Source organism: Halichoerus grypus, chromosome 12 (assembly GCF_964656455.1).
Source record: "Halichoerus grypus chromosome 12, mHalGry1.hap1.1, whole genome shotgun sequence".
Lineage (NCBI taxonomy): Eukaryota > Metazoa > Chordata > Mammalia > Carnivora > Phocidae > Halichoerus > Halichoerus grypus.
Window position 1 is genome coordinate 18,800,038 of NC_135723.1, and position 21,227 is coordinate 18,821,264.

Consider the following 21,227-nt stretch of genomic DNA (forward strand, 5'->3'; position numbering starts at 1 on the left):
CCATCAACAGATGAATGGATAAAGAAGATGTGGTATATATATACAATGGAATTTTTTTTTAAAAGATTTTATTTATTTATTTGACAGAGAGAGTCAGAGAGCACAAGCAGGGGGAACACTAGAGGTAGAGGGAGAAGCAGGCTCCCCGCCAAGCAGGGAGCCCGATGTAGCCCTCGATCCCAGGACCCTGGGTACGTGACCTGAGCCAAAGGCAGACGTTTAACCATCTGAGCCACCCAGGCACCCCTATATACAATGGAATATTATGCAGCCATCAAAAAGAATGAGATCTTGCCATTTGCAATGACATGGATGGAACTAGAGGGTATTATGCTAAGCAAAATAAGTCAATCAGAGAAAGACAAGTATCATATGATTTCACTGATATGAGGAATTTGAGAAACAAGACAGAGGATTATAGGGGAAAGGAGGGAAAAATGAAACAAGATGAAACCAGAGAGGGAGACAAACCATAAGAGACTCTTAATCTTAGGAAACAAACTGAGGGTTGCTGGAGTGGAGGGGTGTGGGAGGGATGGGGTGGCTAGGTGATGGACATTGGGGAGGGTATGTGCTATGGTGAGCACTGTGAATTGTGTAAGACTGATGAATCACAGACCTGTACCCCTGAAACAAATAATACATTATATGTTAATTAAAAAAAAGTTTAAAAATTGATGTATAGTTGATATACAATGTTGTTTTAGTTTCAGGTATACAACTTAGTGATTTGACAACTCTATACATTATGCTATGCACACCACAAGTGTAGTTACTATCTGTCACAATACAAGACTATTACAATACCAATGATTATATTCCCTATGCTGTACCTTTCATCCTCATGACTTATTCATTCTATAACTGGAAGCCTGTACCTCCCACTCTCTTCACCCATTTTGCCCATCCCCCACCCCCTTCCTTCTGGCACCAGCAGTTTGTTCTCTGTTTATGGGTCTAGTTTTGCTTTTTTGTTTGTTCATTTGTTTTATTTTTTAGATTCCACATATGAGTGAAGTCATATAGTATTTGTCTTTCTTGGTCTAACTTATTTCAGTTAGCGTAATGCCTTCTTGGTACATCTATGTTGTTGCAAATGACAACATCTTATTCTTTTTAATGGTTGGGTAATATTCCATTGTATATACATACCATTTCTTTTTTATCCATTCATCTACAATAAACGCTTAGGTTGCTTCCATATCTTGGCTATTGTAAATAATGCTGAAATAAACATAGGGGTCCATAGGTTTGAATATATCTTTTCAAATTAGTGTTTTTGTTTTCTTTTGTTAAATACCCAGTAGTAGAATTACTGAATTGTATGATATTTCTATTTTTAATTTTTTGAGGAACCTACACATTGTTTTCCACAGTGGTTGCACAAGCTTGCAATCCCACCAACGTGCATGGTTCTTTTTTCTCCACATCCTCACCACACTTGTTATTTCTTGTCTTTCTGATACCAGCCATTCTGACAGGTGTGAGGTGATACCTAGTTGTGGTTTTGATTTGAATTTCCCTGAAAATTAGTGATGTTAGGCATCTTTTCATGTGTGTATTGGCCATTGTATGTCTTCTTTGGGAAAATGTTCAGGTCCTCTGCCCATTTTTTTCATTGGATTGTTTTTTTTTTTTTTTTTTTGCTGTTGATTTGTGTAAGTTCTTTATAGATTTTGGCTATTAACCCTTTATCAGATTTATCATTTACAAATATATTCTCCCATTTGGTGGGTTATCTTTGTTTTGTTGGTTTCCTTTGCTGTGCAAAAGCTTTTTATTTGGATATAGTCCCAATAGTTTAATTTTGCTTTTATATCCCTAGCCTTAGAAGACACATTCGAAAAAATGTTGCTAAGGCTGATGTCAAAGAGATTACTGCCTATGTTTTCTTCTAGGAGTTTTATGGTTTCATGTCTTACATTTAGGTCTTTAATTCATTCTGAGTTTATTTTTGTATATGGTGTAAGAAAGTGGTCCAGTTTTCCCAATACCATATATTGAAGAGACTATCTTTTCCTTATTGTAATATATTCTTGTCTCCTTTGTCATAGATTAGTTGACTATATTCACTTACATACACTTTTTATTTTCTGGCCCCTTTTCAAGAAGCAAATTGTTTTATTGTTTATCTCTTAATGCAGAGGTCTAGGTAGCTAGGAGATGTATTTTATTTTAGTTTTCTCTAATCACTTTATTCTGCTTGGATTTATTTTTAAGCTATATAACTTATATATTCAGAAAATATACAGCTATAGCTAGTTTTCTTTCTGTTCATTCTCATTATCCACCACTTAGTTATCTGATATAGGAAGCATCATTCCCCGTGAGAGGTAAAGGAATAAACTCAGGATTTCAGACAGTCATTCCTTAAGAACAAAAATTTAATTTGACCACTTTTCATAAACTTTATAGTGTCTCAGGACAGTCCCAGGAACTAGAAGAAATGTATCATCTTTATGAGTAAATTTTACTTACTTATAGAGAATGGATAAGGATTTCAGTTAATCAAAAGCTAGAGGTCAAGAAGAAATGTAAGAGAAAGAGAGAAAGAAAGAGACAAAACAAGAATAGAGAGAGCAGACAAGTGCCATATTTAGAAGTATATGATAATTTAAGCAATTTAACATGATACTAATTCCTAAAAATATTACATAAAAATAGTTTTATTTTTAAGTAAATTAAATGAGCATGGATTATAAAGGAACTGTTTAATACTTTGCCATTTGTTGAAATCTTATGTTTTCTTAGAATCAAAATTGCATTAAAGAAAGATTTAGCCTCTTAATTGAAGTCAAATCTATAAGTTTGTATAGATGCCTATTAAGTATTTATGTGGCAAAAGACCCTGAAGTACTTATAATATGATTAACATGGGAGAAAGGGAATAACAAACAATATGAGAAGCCAGGAGTACATAAATCCTTATTTTACCCTCTTCTTTTATTATGAAGTCCCCTTATCATTCTGCTGGCTCACTCTGTGAGATTTTCTGTCAGTCTGCAGGGGCATTCCAATGGAAGTTATTCAAATTTCACATTACTATGTGTTCCCAGAATAATCAAGAAAACTAATTGTGATGTAAAAGGTTATAATATCATTTCTTTATAAGGACTTAGGAAGCTGGTAATTGGCTCCTTAATCTTGGTCTGAGATCAGGTGTGCTTTTCTAGGAAAATGATTTTCTCTTCAGAAAGTTACCATGATTTTTGGTAGGCAGAGAACTGGTCTCCTGATACAAAGTTCTGTTTTTGCCATAAACCCATTGTGTGGGGAGGGTGCTCTGGTGTAGAGAAACACCTTTCAAAATAGTTTTGGTTTAGTTTTTCTTGAAATGAAACAAACAACGTATTATCTGGTTCAAACAAAATATCTGTTTAGCCCAATACAAGACTGATAAAAACTGCTCCATTCTGTATAGAGTTGAAGTAGAAATAGGGGTACAGCTCTGTCCCTTGGTCACTTCACTCATGCATTAAGCATTTTCTATTGAACCTCTGAGTCTGGGCAGCACAATTTGAAAAGCCTCCAGTGAAATATAAAGATCACTAGGTTAGGAATCCAATAACCTAAACCACAGTCCCGGAGTTGCTATCAACAAGCCGTATTACTGAACCTCTGTGGGGTCCAGATTTCCTCATCTGTGAAATAAGGAGACTGAACTTGGTATCTTTCAGCTCAAATATGGGAGGGAACTATTAGCAACTATATGCAAATCACTAAACTTCTGTGCTTTATCAGTTTTCTACTGCAAAATAAGATGCTCACTGAAGGGTAAAATTTGCATGCTTACCTTAAAGTTCTAAGTATTGATTTTTTTTAACCTTAAAAATTTAAGGGTGTTAAGAGAAAATTGCATAATAAATGTAAAATATAAAATTATGCTGTTCTAAGTGATTTCACTATATCCTTCTTTCTCACCTCATTGCAAATAATCAGCAGTATTTTGTTTGATTTACTTAGCAAACATGGAGTGCCCATTAGAGTGCCAGTCAGGATAGAAAAGACAACTAGTGAATGACCACTACTCTCTAAACATTCATAGTCCTCCCTTCAAACACAGAAGGGAATGTGTTCTTAACAATGTATTATTATCAAGAGAACTTTTTTGATTATGATGCTGCATCTCTTCTGAATGATAGAGAGGGTGCTGCAAATGAACATATTGAAACTAAATGAAAAGTGAAGTGCAGTCATTTAGGAAGAACTACATATTTGAAAACATGGATATTTTCGTTAAGGAGAATGGCTTTGTTGTAATTGATCTCTGATCAACCTGAGCAAGCAAATAGGCTTTGCTTTCCCGATAAGCAAGTATCTCTTAAATATGAAGAGGGTTCCATTGTCTAGAAGGAGATAATCTCACCAATGCTGCCCATATTACCTGAATGACTCTGGATTATTGTTGGTTGCCTGAGATGGATCAGGGCCAAAAGAGGGAAGAGTTGGATGAAGATGCCAAAAGAGGTCTTTGAAGGTTTGGAAGGGAACTGTGAAAGGCCCATTCCGTCTAGATTTACCCCCAAATTCCCGTGCTGTGATAGGAGGGACAGCATTTGGGCAGGTCTCCCTTTGTTATGCACCCAGCTCCATCCACAAATGCACCCACTCACTCTGAGACGGACTCTCCCCAAGGTGGAGCTGAAGTCTACCTCTTACTGTAGACATGGCATCCTCCCCACATACCCACCCAACTGTTGACTGGCGTTCAAGGGCCACCACCACCACCCACCCCAGCACCATCTTCCAGGAACTGGCCTCTCCCCCATTAGTCCCCGCCCCTCTTCTGAGAGCACCCAATGGGTGGAGTCGGGGCTGTGGTGGGAGGGGCCCGAGGCGGGCACATTTAAAGAAAGGCAGAGGGCGAAAGGAGGCTAGAGAGGAGAAGAAAGAAACCAGGGGGCCAGGCGCCGTCCAATGACAAAGCCCAGGGGTGGGCGCCGGCCGCCATCTTGTACCGGGCGGCAGGATATTCACCCGCGTCTTCCGCCCTCGGAGGGGGAGGGGCGGCGGCCGAGGCGAGAAAAGTAGCGAGAGACGCGCCGGCCCGGAGGCGCCAGCAGCGGCCGCCGCCGCGGAGCCTGACGCGGGCGGGGGCGGCGGCGGCGAGAGCCGGCGAGCGCGGGCGGCCCCGAGCGGCCTCCGATGCGGCGCAGCGTGAAGAGGCGGCGGCGCCGGCCCCCGGCGGCCCCGGCCCCGGCTGCCCGGGGCGGCGGCTTTAGGGCCGGAGGAGGGGCCGAGCTGGAGGCGCGGGAGGAGAAGGTGGTGTACTCGCGGTCGCAACTGTCGCTGGCCGACAGCACCAAGGCACTGGGCGACGCCTTCAAGCTGTTCATGCCCCGCAGCACGGAGTTCATGAGCTCGGACGCGGAGCTCTGGAGCTTCCTCTGCAGCCTCAAGCACCAGTTCTCCCCGCACATCCTGCGCAGCAAGGACGTCTACGGCTACTCCTCCTGCCGGGCCCTGGTCCCCGACCCCCCGCCGCCCCCCGCCGCCCGCGGCCAGACGCGCAGGCCGGCGGCCAGGAGGAGGCGCCGCGGAGCCCGGGCGGCCGCCGCCCGCCGGAGGGGGCCCCCGCCGTCCCCGCCGCCGGCGGCCCCCGAGGACAGCTGCCCCGCCAAGCCCGCGGCCCCCGGGCCCTGCTTCGGGGGCCGCACCCTGGAGGAGATCTGGAGGGCGGCCACCCCGACGCTGACCACCTTCCCCACCATCCGCGTCGGCGGCGACGTGTGGGGCGAGCGCAGCCTGGCGGCGGCGCGGCGCCGGGCGCGCCAAGTCCTGCGAGTGAACCTGGAACCCGTGGTGAGGCTTCGCCGCTTCCCGGTGCCCCGGGCGTGAGACACGGCCCCGGCCCCTCCGCCCCTCCGCCCCGGGACGGCTTCCCCCTGGAGGGATGAACAAGTGACAGTCGAGTGTTTACAGATCCGGCCTGGACCGCGTCCCCTAGTGCACTTTACGGGCGAAGAAGCACCGGATGGTCTTTCCCGGCCCGCGTCCTCGGGATGCGGCGCCGCCGTCTGGGACTCCGGGGCAGGTGTGCCCTCTGCTGCCTCCCAGCACCGGGTTTGCGGAGGGAGGAGACAGCTGGACCCGCGAGGGAGGTCCCCTTTCTTCCTAACCCCAGATTGAGACGTCTCCAGGACTATAGGGGCAGATCCGTTTTCCCCCTTTTGGACTCTCTACCTCACTGGTCTGGAAGTCCTCCGAAGTCATTCTTTTTCCAAAGGAATTTGGTTTCGTGCTTGTGTAATTAAAGCTAGAATTTACTTGCTGTTCATCCACCTCCCTGCTCCCCCCTTTTTTCTTTTTTGACTGCCACCCCTCTTTCTGGAGGAAAGGTCGAATATGTTTTTTTGAAAGGTGTTGCACTAGTTTGTGCTCAGGGTATTCTGAATCCCACTCGTTTCCGAATTTCAACTGGATTCCAAAGCTTTGACCAAGGATATTTTCTAAGAAATTCAAGCTTATGACTGTTAATAGTGTAAGGATTTGTATGGCTTTGAATTTCATGGGCTCAGTGATTACAAACAAAGAGATGCAAAGTACAACTGTTTAAACATTTTTGAGGTGTTTCTAAAGATTTTATATTGAAATTTAATGTTTATATTTACTGAGCTCCTAAAGGAAATGGTAGAAACTCATGAAGTTTTGTTTAGGAAAAGTTGACTTGTTAAATTCTTTTTAATTGAATAAAATTTAAAGTGCATTGAAACCACATGGCTTGTGATAAAAAAAAAGAATGAGTGAATTATAAAGAACTGGTGTTGGTTAAAGAGATGGATGGAATCCCATTGGAAATGATTTGGCCTCCTTGTACTAGTCTAACATACAGATCTGGGAATATTTCAAGGATAATTTATTTTAAAATGGAAATCGCATAGGCAAAATGAGTATGTGTAAACGCTGTGATTAAAATGCCAAACAGAATACCCATTGGAATTCTCAGAAGTATTAATGAACTAGAGGGGTGGGGCATTTCTTGGTATCAAATAACTGGTCGAAGTTAACTTTGGGCAAAATGGATTTTCCTTCCTTGTTTTTGTTTTTGTTGTTGGATAACAAGAAATGTCCAGATCACTGTCCATCACTCTTAAAAACATCATGACAATTAGTTGACTGTTTATCTTATTTCCATTCATAATTATGTTTGCAGTTATTGGTCTTTTGTTTGACAGCCGAAGACCACAGGAATTGAACAGGCGAGCCACACAGAGTACTGACCCTTCTTTTACACTTTTATAATAGTGTTTATATCATATGGCCCAGTGTGGAATTCTTGATTATCCAAGTGCCTTTGGTCATTGGTGGCAGCAAGACTTAATGGTTTTTAGCCAGTGGTGCCGCAGCCAGATTTTACTGCAATATCTAAAGGGTCAAGTAGTGATTTTGTACCACTATTATTTCAAATTTAAGTATTCTGCCATGGAACCATCCATACCAGGCTGGAACATGACATATGAAATCTTCAATATTAAGGTTTCTCTCTGCTTGGCAGCTTCTTAGGGGAATAATGAGAGTTGCGATTTTGACTCTTGTGTTTTTAGAATTCAAATGGCATAGCTTTCTGAAATGAATTTTTCAAGTTTAATAGTTCATAGTAGGAGTTTTGTGACTTTAATTTCAGTGTTCTTGTTTTGTAAAAAAAAAAAAAAAAGATAAATATATGACTTTATGCCAGTTTCCCAGTAAGCCTCATATTCTTTTATTCACTACTCAATGATAATGTGTTGTTACAAATACTGTCACATGAGTAAATAAAAGTGAATAATTACTTAGAAGATGGAGAGTGTTAAATTATATTTGTGTGATAGGAAGCTTATATATATTCTTTTGGTTATTAGCTTCCATTGCCAATTGTACTTAAATGCATAGGGTTTTCTTCCCCTCTTCCCAAATTGTTAACTTTTTTAGCTAATTAGCACCTGAGGGAAAAATATGTATTTGTACCACTTCACTATTGTATATAATTTTATAATAATTAAAAAATAAATCCAATGGCCATATTAGAATGTAATTTCAACATACAGCTTATCTAGATAGCTTCCCAGAGGATTTTCAAATTAGATGTAGCTGGGAGGATAACTTTGCTCAGCACAAAATCGAAACATAACCATTGACACCATGCATTTATTTTAACTGAGAATCTTCTTTTTTTCCTCGTATGCCTTGTTACTTTAGTGCACTTGAACTTGCATAAATGCTTTGGATTATCTGGGCTATCTGATTTCAGTTTGGATCTGATTGCCCATCCTAAATTCAGTATGTTATTTATCTGGTCTATTGAAAAATCATGCCATTTCTAGTTTGTGAAATAAGATGTAAACAAATCTTTATTTTTGCCAAGTTTTCTTTAGCAAAACCTTGCTAAAGTTAGTTGTTTTACAACTTATAAAATGTGAAGAAACAACTAATATAGTTGATGAGTATATAATAGGAAAATGAAAGTATTTTACGGATACTTTTGGGCAGAATGTGAAAAGGAACTTGGCACAGTGGCCTTTATGGTGAGGCATTCATTTAACTGTCTTCTAGAGTCTGTAGCTTAGCTTGTATATAGTTTTTTGAAAGAAATCCCATGATCTTGATTCATTCTCTTACCTTTATATCTCATATGGCACAAGTAAAGGGGGAAGCTAGGAGGAAGTTTATCACCTTGCTATGCTTTTATTGAATCTTGAGTGCCTAAATATGGTGACCGGCACCTCAAATAACCTTTTGAATTCCTGATGTCATTTTTATCCTCCTTGTCAACCAGCAACTTATTTTTCCTTACCGAATCCAGTAATGTTCTGATTGTTGAGGGCAAGCTTCATTGTTGTTAGTGCAAAGTGTCACTGTTGTGGTGTGTATTTATTTTGTCCAAGTTTGAGTACCTGATTGGGCAAGTGTAATTTAAGCTGGTGGCTGACACATACTGATTTGCTATGTGCAAACAATAGTACTATTTTTCTGGAAACTATTCAATAAAAACACATGAAAAATATTTGAATACAAAAAATCTGAGCAATTTTGAACTCAAAGTTTTTTGTTGTTTTAAGGATTGCCACAGCACTCTTTAAATTGGTGTTTTTTAATGGACATATATACATAATATTTACTTTATTGATGTGTTTAAAATATTTTTTGATAGACTGTTATGTCTTAAGTGCATTAGAAGGCAATTGTTTGTAATGGAACTGAATTGTTTTCTTGGACAGTTTGATGTGCGCATATGATTAAGATTTACAATCTGGTTGTACTTTTCTTTTTAATTTATTAACTGTAAATAAATTTTAGAGAATATACAGTGTCTGGTTTTTCTAATGATGTTGAAAGTTTTTGAAACGGGAATTCATGTGAATTGGAAAGCATTTTTACGATGTGATGTTTTGACTTCTTTTGTGGACTTCAGAATCCTGGAAGTCCTGAGATAACCTGTTTTATGCTATCTTGGGAGTCAATGTTACATCAACTCTGACGATCTAGTGAATCTCCAGGACAGTGCTTCATGCCCAAACCCAAGCCATTACCCAGTCTGCCATCAGTAAAGACTTTAAAAACTCATCAAAAGTCAGTATTGAGTCCTGACCCCGATCCTGCTGTGGTGGTGATAAAAGGTCTAACGCTCACGTTTTTTCTTATTATGAAAGAAATTAGGCGTCCTCTATATGAGTAGCAGCTGTAAAGGCTGTTCTACAGAATAGAGTAGAGCCAAAATTTTCATTAGAGTCTAGAGGGTAGAAGTGGAGTGCTAGCAAGGGTGGGATTCATAGTACTACGTGGCCTGAGTTTGCCTTTGTATCTGAGTTCCTACCAATAATTGGAGGCGGCGGTGTAATGGCTGTGGCTCACGTTGCCTGGGCTGGGATTAAAGCTTTACCGCTTACAAGCATTAGAACTTTAGGTAAATTACAAAAACGCTCTGTGCTTTGGTTTCCTCAAGTATCAAATGTGGTTAGTAAAGGAAACCACTGGGTTATTGAAAGGATTAAAAAGACTATTAATGGCGGAACACATTGGAAATGCTTAATAATTGCTATTAATTGGAGGCATGTGTGCTGAGAATAAGTGTGTGTATATATATATTATATGTATATAATATATATATTATATGTATATAATATATATATATACACACACACATATAATATATATATAATATATGCTGAGTGGTCCTTTGGGAGTTTAGCATCCTAAAAGTAGGGTGTGGTCTGGGAAACCCAAAAGACAAATTATGAGAAGGTAATTTGTGGGTGAATTAAATGGAAGGCAGGGACAGCAGGAGGTTGGATTAAGTTGATTTATTAGGTAGTTTTCACTGTTGGAGGTTTTCCAGGCTTTCTTAAAAATGTTAGGCCCTTTTATCATATTTCTGAAAGATCTTCGAAATACCCTGTTATGTATATTAAACTATCTGAGAGTTTATAAAAGTAATAGATTAAAGTTACTGATCAAGAACTTGCCAAATTTCAACACTAAATTTTCACTTGGAGTAAGCTCAGTAAGGCTTGCTTAAAAACGATGTTAGTGTACATGTACAGAACTAACGTAGAATCAATTTGTGTGAGCTTTGTACTTCCTGTGTTAAAGGAAATGAATGAGTGCAATAGTTAGGTTTGAAACAGCAGAACGTTATTACCAAAAGTAAAAAATATCCCCACATTTGAAGCATTGACACACTCATCTTTAGATTTTGGGTCTAATGCTTGTAACTTAGCTCTGATTCCTCCCAGCACAAAGAATAACAACATATTCTAACTTGGTGAGCAAGCCAAAGTTGCAGTTTCTGAAATTAACACAAAAAGAATTTCCCTAGATGGATGTTATCCAGTGGTAAGAAGCCCAAAACTGAGCCTGATAGCAGATTTCGCAAGAGCAATGACTTCTCACTGTCAGCACTCACTTGTCTTAGTAAAATGTCACCCTAAACTGTAATTTATAACATGATGAACATATCCACAGCCCAACTGGAAGGCAATACTCATAACACCAATCAGTATGGCTCCCCAGCAAGTTCGACTAAGTATTCTACTGGACTCAAAACCGGACTTCTCTTGCTTTTGAAAGTATTTATAGAAATATTAAGGTTGAGATTCTGCCAAGTACTGAAATTAACTATGTAAAATGTATGTATATTTCTCTCTCCTGGGATTTTTTCAAGTATATATTTTTTAAATAATAGAGTAGAGAAAAAAGGGTGTGACTTAGGGGTCTACATTCTCAGGTTAATGAAATTATTGAAACATAGTATACATATAAAATGTACATATATTAAAAGTATTATAAGCGTGGCTTGATGAAATTGCATAAATTCAATATACTTGTAGAACCAGCACTCATTAAAAAAACCCAGAGCATTACCAGTACTCCAGGGGACTCCCCCCCGTGCCTCTTTCAGTCACAATCTATCTCCCCTTGAGGATAACAATTATTCTGACTTCTTACAGCATAGATAACTTTTGCCTGTTTTTGGACTTTATAGAAATGGAATTATGGGTCCTATGCCTAGCTTCTTTCACTCAAAATTATGTTTGTGATATTCATGATATTGTATGTAGTTCTAAATCCTTTATTCTCATTGGTGTGTAGAATTCCACTGTGTGAATAATCTACAGTGTTTCTGTAACTCTTGATGGGCATTTAGGTAGATTCTGGTTTAGGGCAATTATGAATAAAGCTTCAGTGAACATCATAGAACATGTCCTTTGGTGAACATTTCTTTAAAATAGTATTAATCTACGAGTGAATTTGCTGGGTCACATGTTATGCAAATGATCAGCTTTGGTAAGATACTGCCAAACAGTTTTCCAAAGTGGTTATACCAAGTTACATGAACTTCTATAGTAGTGCCTGAGAATTCGGGATATTTCATAGCCTCGTGACACTTGCTGTCTTTGGTTGTTTTCATTTTAGCTATCCCGGCAGGTAAACAGATTTTTTTTTTTTTTATTAAAACATTTCAATCCGAGTAATGTATACAAATGTAAAAAAAAAAAAAACAACAAAGAAAAACACACCTTAAATTGCACATAAGGACTGCAATAAAAAAAAAAGGCTCTGTTTCACCCACAAACACCTCTTCCCTAGAGGCAACACTTTTTTTAAAAAACTCAGGCTTTTTTTAAACAGGCGATTTTTTTTTTTTTAAGGACAGTTTTAGGTTTAAAGATCAGTTGCGCAGAAAGTAGTCTCCCCACCCCCATGGGTTTCTACAATTACTAATACTTGCATTAATGTGGGTTCCTTTATTATAACTGACGGATGAGCCATTATTGGCACATTATCATTAATGTTCGGATTTACTCTTTGTGTTGTATAGTTTTGTAAGTTTTGACAAATACATAATGTCATGTATGTAACATTACAGTGTTATTCAGAATAGTTACACCACCCTAAAAATGCCCTGGGCTCCACGTATTCACCACTTCCTTTCTCCCCCTAAACCCTGACAACCACTGGTCTCTTTAACTGTCTCCATAGTTTTGCTTTTTTCAGAATGTCATTATAGTTGGGATCATAAAGCATGTAGCTTTTTCAGATGGGCTTCCTTCCCTTAGTAATATGTATTTGAGTTTCCTCCATGGCTTTTAGATATCTCCCTTCCTCCCTCCTTCCCTCCCTCCTCCCCCTCCTCCCTTCCTTCCTTCCTTCCTTTCATTAAGGGATTTTAGTTTTTAAAAGTTTTAGGTTTACAGAAAAATTGACTGGAAAGTACAGAGAGTTCCCCTGTTCTCCTTCCTGCCCCCCCAACACATATTTTCCCTTATTATAAACATCTTGCGTTAGTGTAGTGCATTTGTTACAACTGAGCCAATATTAAGACTATTATTAACTGAGGTGCATAGTTTATCTTAGAGTTCATGCTTTGTGTTGTGCAGTTTTGTGAGTTTTGACAAATGTATAATGTCATGTTTCTAAGCATTTCACTATCATACAGAATAGTTTCACTACCATAAAAATTCGCTATGCTTCATCTCTTCATCTCTCCCTCGCCTGCCCCACCCACCCCCCTGTCTCTGGCAACCACAGGTCTCTTTACTGTCTCCATAATTTGAGGCAACACTTTTAACAGTTTCAGGTTTTTATTCTTTTGTTGGTTATCTTCGTAATTCTAAATAATATACTTACTGCTGTTTATGATTTATCAATTTTAGGCACCATCTACTGACTTCCTCTATGAAGACAATATATAGTTCACTCACACCACCTTTCTTCTCTCTCCTCACCTTCTGATATACTTATATTACTGAATTCCTGTCTTTTTTACTGTTTCAGTCAGGGTCCAGCCAGAAAATGAGTCACTGTAGGTATTTTAAACAGTTACACATGTGATGGGACATCCCAGAAGCCAAACAAAGGATGGTGAAGCAATCAGGAGTTAGAATCATCAGAAAGCTGTTTCCACCCCCAGGGCTGCAGGAACATAGAACCTTGCCTGGTAGGAGCTGGGAATATAGGAGAAGAGGCTGCTTGGAAAAGAGCTAGAATCTCTGAGGAGATAAAATCCCTGCTAGAAAGTGGAAAGAGACAGAGGGAAATATCTGAACTTATACCTTCCTCCCTGTCTCCAGTCAAGCTTCCATTGGTCAAACCACTCTGGAAGCCAGTTGGCAAGGAACCTAGGAAATAGAGTTTGCAGGAGAAGTGCAGGAACTGGATCTGCAGGCAAACAGGCATAATGGATGAAGTTCCATATGTGTATTAGTTAGGGTTCTCCAGAGAATCAGGATCGATAGGAATTGGCTCACATGATCATAGAGGCTGAGAGGGGCAGACCCAGGAGATCCAATTGTGTAGTTCCAGTCTGAGTCCAAAAGCCCATGAATCAGGAGAGCTTATGATGTATGTTCTAGTCCAAGTCTGTCTGAAGGCAGGAAAAGACCAATATCCCAGCTTGAAGACAGTCAGATAGAGAGAGTGGGCTCTTTCTTACTCAGCCTTTTGTTCTATTCAGGTCTTCAGTAGATTAGATGAGGCCCACCAGTATTTGGGAGGGCAATCTGTTTTGCTTAGTCTAATGATTCAGTGGTTAATTGTACCCAGAAACATTCTCATGGACTCACTAGAAATAATGTTTAACCAAATATCGTGGCTCAGTCACGTTGAAACATGAAATTAACCATCACAAGATGTAATTTTAAACTAGATACTTAAATTTCTTTTACTTGTTCTATCAGTTTTCACTCCCTACATTGTAAGATAAATGTCTTCCTTATCCTTTTGGCACTTTCTTTCTCTCCCGCCTCCGTCAGCTTTGGACTTTCTTTCTTTCTTTTTTTTTTTTTAATATTTTATTTATTTACTTGAGAGAGAGAGTGAGAGAGAGAGCATAAAGGGAGAGGGAGAAGCAGACTCCCTGCTGAGCAGGAAGCCCGACACAGGGCTCCATCCCAGGACTCTGGGATCATGACCTTAGCCGAAGGCAGACTCTTAACCAGCTGAGCCTCCCAGGTGCCCCAGCTTTGGACTTCATTTGTCATGGTTGTTAACATTGTTATTCTGCCTGCAATTAAGTCTCTTTTAGATTGTTCATAGGTCGATTCTAAAACTTGAAAACCAATAAATGGTTTACATTATTGTGATTATGTAAATAGTATTCAAATCTTAGAATTACTGATCCTTCCTTGCAACCCTTGGATCTCTTGAATGAGGACAGCTCTAGCATCAAGGTGAAATGGATTCTTTTTCTTTGTGCTCCATCAATACTTTAAACCATGCCATATTTTGGTTGGCTCATTCAGACTAAGACCATCTTATGGATATTTTTTGGTTTTCCTTAATTTCCTGATTGCATCTCTTTGTTTTCTTACACTCTTCCGGTGCTCTCAAATCATGCCATGTATGAAGACATCTCATTTCCCCCTTTGAGTTGTCTTATTGGATCCTTCTCACCTCCTGCCCTAGGTTAGCCTGGTGACTCAGTAGGTCTGCTTCATAGCTTTCATCCTGGGTTTTCCTTTGCTGCTGTCCCAATTTGGCTCCATAGTTTCATGGTAACATAAGTCTCTCGGAAGGTAATGAGTGTTGAAGGGCCTGACCTCTTGAGCCAGATTGCCTGGGGTTAGACCTTAGTTCTACCACTTACCAACTGTGTGACCTTAGATAAGTTATTTGGCTTCTTTATAACACAGTTTTCTCATCTATAAGATAATAATAGTGAGAGAATATTCTTCATAGAATTGTTGTATGGTTAAATGCAATAACGCGTGAAAAGCACTCAGAAGAGTGGCTGGCACAAAAATAAGCACTCAGTTAATGTTAGCTATTATTAATTATATTTTTATTTCTCTTCCCCTTGTTTTGTAGGAGTACATCGTCAGATAACTTCCTAAAAAGTAATCAATAGAGTTAAATGTTCTGAGACTTTGCATGTCTGAAAATATCTTTATTCTGTTCTCACATTTAATTGACAATTTTGATAGGTTTAGAATTCTAGGTTGTAATGGCTAGTTGCCCCTTCCCAAATGGCCCCAGACTATAACACCATTGGAACTACCATATCTACTCTTTATAGTGTTTCTGACTTGTCCTGTCATTTTCACCTTCTCCTATTTTTTTCAAAATCATTCACTAAGTCCAGCCTACGCTCAAGGCAAATGGACTGAATGTCTACCTTTTGAAGGGCTTAAAAGAGAATTTATGGACATGTTTTAGACTGATACAATCTGCCCTCTGGCCTCAAATTATTTACTCTCATCCTACATGCAAAATACCTTCACCCTACCCCAAAAATCCCCCCTCTTAAGGCCTCAACCCTTTATAACATCAGCTCAAAGTCCAGAATGTTGTCATCTAAATTAGGTCCAGGTGTGGATGAGGCTCCTGGGGCACAGTTTCATACACGTAGGTCCTTGACTACACTTTCTCTCAATCTGAAGACCTATGAATTAAGGATACAACCAACACTTAATGGTGGGACAGGCACAGGATAAGCAGAATAGACACTACTGTTCAAAAAGGAGGGAAGCAGGAGGTTCTCATGAGTTACTGGTCCATAGCAATTCTGAAATTCAGCTGGTACAGATAGGCAGTCCCTTCATTGGGACTCAAGGCCTGGGAATAATTTTCCATGGCTGTAGCTCCTGCTGGGCTCTTGCTTTCATCCTCTGAGTCATTCCTTCTTTCTCATGAAAGGTAGCCTGTGTCTGCAGCCGCATGGTTGTCTCAGTGTACTTACTGATTGTAGGGGTTTGTGGGTCCAAAGCCCCCATTAATTTTACTCTCTGGGATTCTTTTAAGTAAACCCTTCTGTACCTTGTACTTCTGCTAAGACCGATGAGGAACAATACTCCTAACCTTCCAGTTATGTAGTAACAAAGAAAACCATAGGCCCTACAGTTTACTCTGTGAGGGTATGCTTATGTCACAGAATACTGGGTTTCTCCAAGACTCTACTTCATTTAGGAAACTTATCTGGCATCTTTTTTCAAATGTCGTATGTTCAGTTTTGTTGTTAAGTTAATAATTTCACCTTTGATCAGGGTTATCTCATTGATGTTATTTGTGCTAATGAAATCTAAGGCTATATTTCAATGGTACTGACTAAACGCAAGTAGTATCATTAGGGATGCATTCAGCTGCAAGTCACAGAAAGCCGCCACCAGTGGCTTAAACTAAGAACGTTTTACTTACAAAACAGTCTGCGGGCTGCACTACATTAAGGCAGTAATGTCATCTTCAATAAGCTGCAGGGAATGGCAGAGCTGCCAATTTCTTTATGACCTATTAAAAATATTGGAAAAATGTTAGCAATCATTAATACTAATAATACCAATATTTACTGGTCATTTACCACTCGCCCTCTTCCAGGTACATTACATGTATGAGCATTTCAGGCTCACAGCTAATCGATGAGGTGGAATGGTTAATGTCTTTTGGAAGTCATTCCTTTTCTTCTTCTCCAAGTCAAAAATTAGCTGTAATATTTCTAAGGGCACATGGCTTCACCAAAATCCCTCCAAGGTTTCCTTTGCTTATCAATGCATCAAGGAAACTTAGAAGAATTCTAAAATCTAATACTTGTGGGTTGTGGAGAAACCAGTCCAGACTTTTCAAATCACATTAAAGATCTATGCTGTTCAGTATACTTTCAGAATGGACCCTCAGAAGGTGTTCCTGTGGGTGTATTGGCTTTGTAGTTGTTGACAAGAACCTTGCCTCCCAGGAGGCACTGTAACTTTTATATCTATTAATAATTATCAATTAAAGTAAAGACAAAGGATTTTACTTTGTCTTCTTGTTGATATTTTCTAATGTATGCTAAGCTAACAAGTTTCATTGTATTTAATTCTTACCATCATATAAGCACTGTAAAATCATTACAGAATGATAGTGGTCCCAGGTGTAGCACCAGCTCTGGAAACTTCAGATGTGGTCATCGTAGCAGTTAGGGTGGGCTCCAAGCAGTTCTTGGCCACTTGGGTTTGTCTGCTTTTCTCTATTTGTCTCCTTCCAAGCCCCATCAGCTGTGAGAATCTGCCGTGAGTCTCCAGTGAGTTTCTAGCAGATACAGATACAGATCATTTCTCTGGATAATCTTTATGGTTGGCTGTGGCCTGAGTAGCAGGGATAGTTCTGACAGAAGCACCTGGTTTGGGCGCTATCGAGCAGTAACTGTGCCCTGCCTTAGAAAGGGGCAATATAAGTTTCAAGCACTTCAAGGCTTCATTTCTCCCTGATGACTGATATATTTTTGTCATCTTCATCCATTTACCAAACTAACCTAAACTTTATGATAAAGAAAATGGGGCTTGTGTGTCCTTTGCAGATGGGAATGCTGGTACTGGTTTTGGGTATCTTACCCCAAAATGGTGCATTACCTAAAAATGTAGGGGTGGGACCTTGGAATCTCTACCTTTATTAAGCACTCCATAGTTCTGTTGAGGGGCGAGAGGTATCAGACCATACTTTAAGGAACCCTGCCTTAAAAAGCTTTAGCTCTTTGGATTTTCAAAGCACTGTTTTTAAACTGGTTAGCAAAGCTCTGTAAGGTCTTTGTGAGTATCAATTTCAAGCTTTTTTGAGATCTGGATCCTGCTCTCCAATTTTTCATTACCTTTCACTGCTGTTTTCCCCAGAGCTTTCTTTACTTCCTTTGCATTGTTCTGTTAGGCATTTGACCAAACTTGTCAAATAAACTTTTCCTCAAATTGAATATGAACATTTAAGAGTGCTGACATGTTCAATATCCAAATATCTTATTATCTCTGGTAGGAGTTGGTTCTCTCTATGGAAGGTGAATGAGTAAACCAATGTCTTTTTTTTTTTGCACATAAGCAAGGCAGCATGCTAGGTACTGCCAGGAGGGAACAAGGGAACAAGAAGGTCAGGGGTATAAATCAGATTTCTGTCATCAAAAAAGATAAACTTTTTATGTGATTAATTAAAATAAGCTGTGCTTTAAAAAAATAAAAGGAAAGATAGCCATGAACTCAGATAAAAATTAGGCAATTAAGTATTTTTCCCTAGGGCAGCAAGGAGTTATGAGAAATACCATAATCTGTAAATTTTGTACTAAAATGTTGCTGCTAATAAGATTATAAAACTTATCTTAAAGTTTGCTTTGTGTACTTCTATTATTCCTTTGTTCTTCAAAGCTGAAGAAGTTTTTTTCTTCAGTTTTTAACATGAAATGAAAAGACATTTTCCCCCTATATTTTCTTCCTGCCATTATAAAGCTGAGCTATTTAAAAAGTCTTTTATGTATTAATTCTTTTTCTCTCCATCCTTTGTACAAAACCAGCTCTGAGATTGGGAATAACATTGACTATTGCTAACCCAGGTCCAGTGAATTTAACTTCTCATAAAACCCAGCATTTGAGGAGACTTCGCATTTATATCTTGGAGTTCCTTGTCCAGTCCTTGGGCAGGATTCCATTGAAATAATCCATAACATGGTGGAGACACTGTCTCTGGAAAGAACTGTCTGATTTGACCTTATGTGTTGATTTTTCTAGAAATCTAGGCATGGAGAGGGCTGGAGGTTGGATGGTGGGAGAGGGAGACTGTAGAAGTGCAGAATACTTAGGTTTACTTGAAGCCAGTTGAGCAGAGGAAGGTTCTGTCTCAGAAGAGCTTGGCTCAGCAGGGCTCAGCTCTCCATTGTTGTGGAATTGGTGAAAAATACACTCATGAGAACCCACATGAAGGATGCCTCCAGAACTCCAAGAGGACTTGTTGCTTTGTTTTGTTAAGTAAATGGTCTTGGGGGAAACTCACTTCACCTTTGTGTGTCCACAATACTTCTTCACACCAATTATGTTGTAATTAACCCCATCATGTAGCTCTTGTGCCCCTCCTAGACCAGGTGTTCCTCATTGGCGGGACTCATCTGTCTCATCTGTGTATCATCACAATGGTGCCAGCCATGTGCCGAGGACCCGGCAGATACTGAATGAAGGCAATGAGCTTAAGGAGTTTAGACAAACCCAGAACATAGACTTCCAAATTTTACAGAACCATTGATGTAACTTCTGTTTTATGTGTAACAGAGCCATCTGTAATGGAGATTCTCTGTGTCTCTTTTTACAAACACCTGTATATTAAACTTTTGATTAATTCTTAGTGTTTTGTGATCAAATGAATTGGCTGAAAACCTTGCCACCTCTTACCACCTTACTTGCCACCCAATAACACTTAATATCACTATCCTCGGGTCCCTTAGCAAGAAGCAATATAGTACAGTGATTAAGAGGGTGGCCCCCGGGAGTCAGGCTGCCTGGGTTTTAAAATCCTACTTTACTTTCTGACTAGCGGCAGACCTCTGGCCAAGCTATTCAGTTTCCTCAGCTGTAAAAATAGGCACAACACAGCACCTACCTCTTACGTGAATTCAGTGAGGTAACGCAGGCAAAGCACTTACAATCGTGCCTGGAACTCGGTGAGCTTCGAGTCCATAAGTGTCAACCTTTATTAGTAGTAATGTAAAAACCTTTACAAAGTCTCTGCTTGCTTACTTAAAATTTTCATATTGGCATGTGTTGAAAGCAAAGAACACCAGCAGTATGTAAAGTGCCATGTTGGAATCAAACTTCTTTGGGAGAATGAGGTCAAATTCGCTGACGGTGGTTAAGTACAAAAGGGTGAGCTAAGGCCCAGGGACAAGACTTGCCCTCGGTACAAACTGATCACAAGATGATCAGAAATCCATAGGACAGAAGGAATAAACTTTGATTTAGTTCCTCCCGTACACCAGTACTGTTCTCTGCACTTTATCCTTGTTTTTCTTTCAAGCAAAACTAACAGTCCTATAAGATAGCTATTATTATTCCCATTTAATAGACAAATAGACTAAAGCTTAGAAAGGTTAAGAAATTGGCCAAATATCACATCAATGCAGTACAGCTAGGATTTGAACCCGCATCTGTCATATGCCATTCCCTCCGCTAATCTTTATAAACATCTTTGGAAGAAGTGAAGTAAATTAATTGTGCCCTGAATGATATAGGACTGGATACTATAGGACTATGAAATCCCAAGGTAGAAACAACCAATTTAAGAACGCGGTTTCGTTCACCGTTGTATTTCTCATAGCATACAGCATTGGTGTGCAATATCTGTGAAATGAGTACGTTTATGAATGAATGACCAGAAGTGTGAATTCCATGCTCCTGGGATGAGATTGTTTAGTTTGGCCGAGGATCTCAGGGCAATCTGGCCTACATCTTAAGCCATCGCATGTGTTTCCTGCTCTAGCTGTCATAGCAGGTGAAAGAGAAGGTTATTTAATATAACATTTGTCTCAAATTACTTGTAGGCCAGTAAAAACGCAGACCACAGATGTAATCAGTGGGATCGGATGCTGTTTTAAACCCTTCTTCCCCCACCCCACAGGGGCCACCCTAGAGCCTTTATGTCCTGGAACCCTGCATGCCCCACTGCAGACACCTCTCCTGATTTATGATGACATCGGTTCCGTAGACTGCTACAGGTGAGGAGGTGGACTAGTTTCTGAGTATATCCCAATTCCCTTCTGCCTCCTAAACCCCTTCGTAAAAGTTCTACTCATGTCACAAATCCTGAACACTTATGCTGTATACCATGAGAAGCACAGGTTTTACTTAGATGAACTACAGAGCTGACAAACACAACAAAACGAAATGGAATAATGGACGCGGAACCAGGGATGTGCTGCAATAAGGATGGGATATGTGGGAGTAAGCGGGTAGGTGAGAGAGGGCGAGGGGGCGCTCGGGAGGGTCTTTGAATGGAAGTTCATGCTCTGGCGAAGGGGGGTCAGAACTTTGTAT

The 21,227-nt window shown here is 39.9% G+C and overlaps 1 protein-coding gene and 1 long non-coding RNA gene across 4 annotated transcripts in view; both read left to right on the forward strand.

Annotated features, from left to right (window-relative positions):
- The window catches only part of LOC118546359 (uncharacterized), a 566,662-nt gene that overhangs the window by 200,812 nt on the left and 344,623 nt on the right, over positions 1–21,227 (forward strand). The gene's annotated exons all lie outside the window — the stretch shown is intronic.
- Positions 4,840–9,282, forward strand: CCDC71L (coiled-coil domain containing 71 like). Its single transcript, XM_036109063.2, has one exon. It carries the CDS (start codon positions 5,146–5,148, stop codon positions 5,836–5,838), a length of 693 nt encoding a protein of 230 aa, XP_035964956.1. The 5' UTR covers positions 4,840–5,145; the 3' UTR covers positions 5,839–9,282.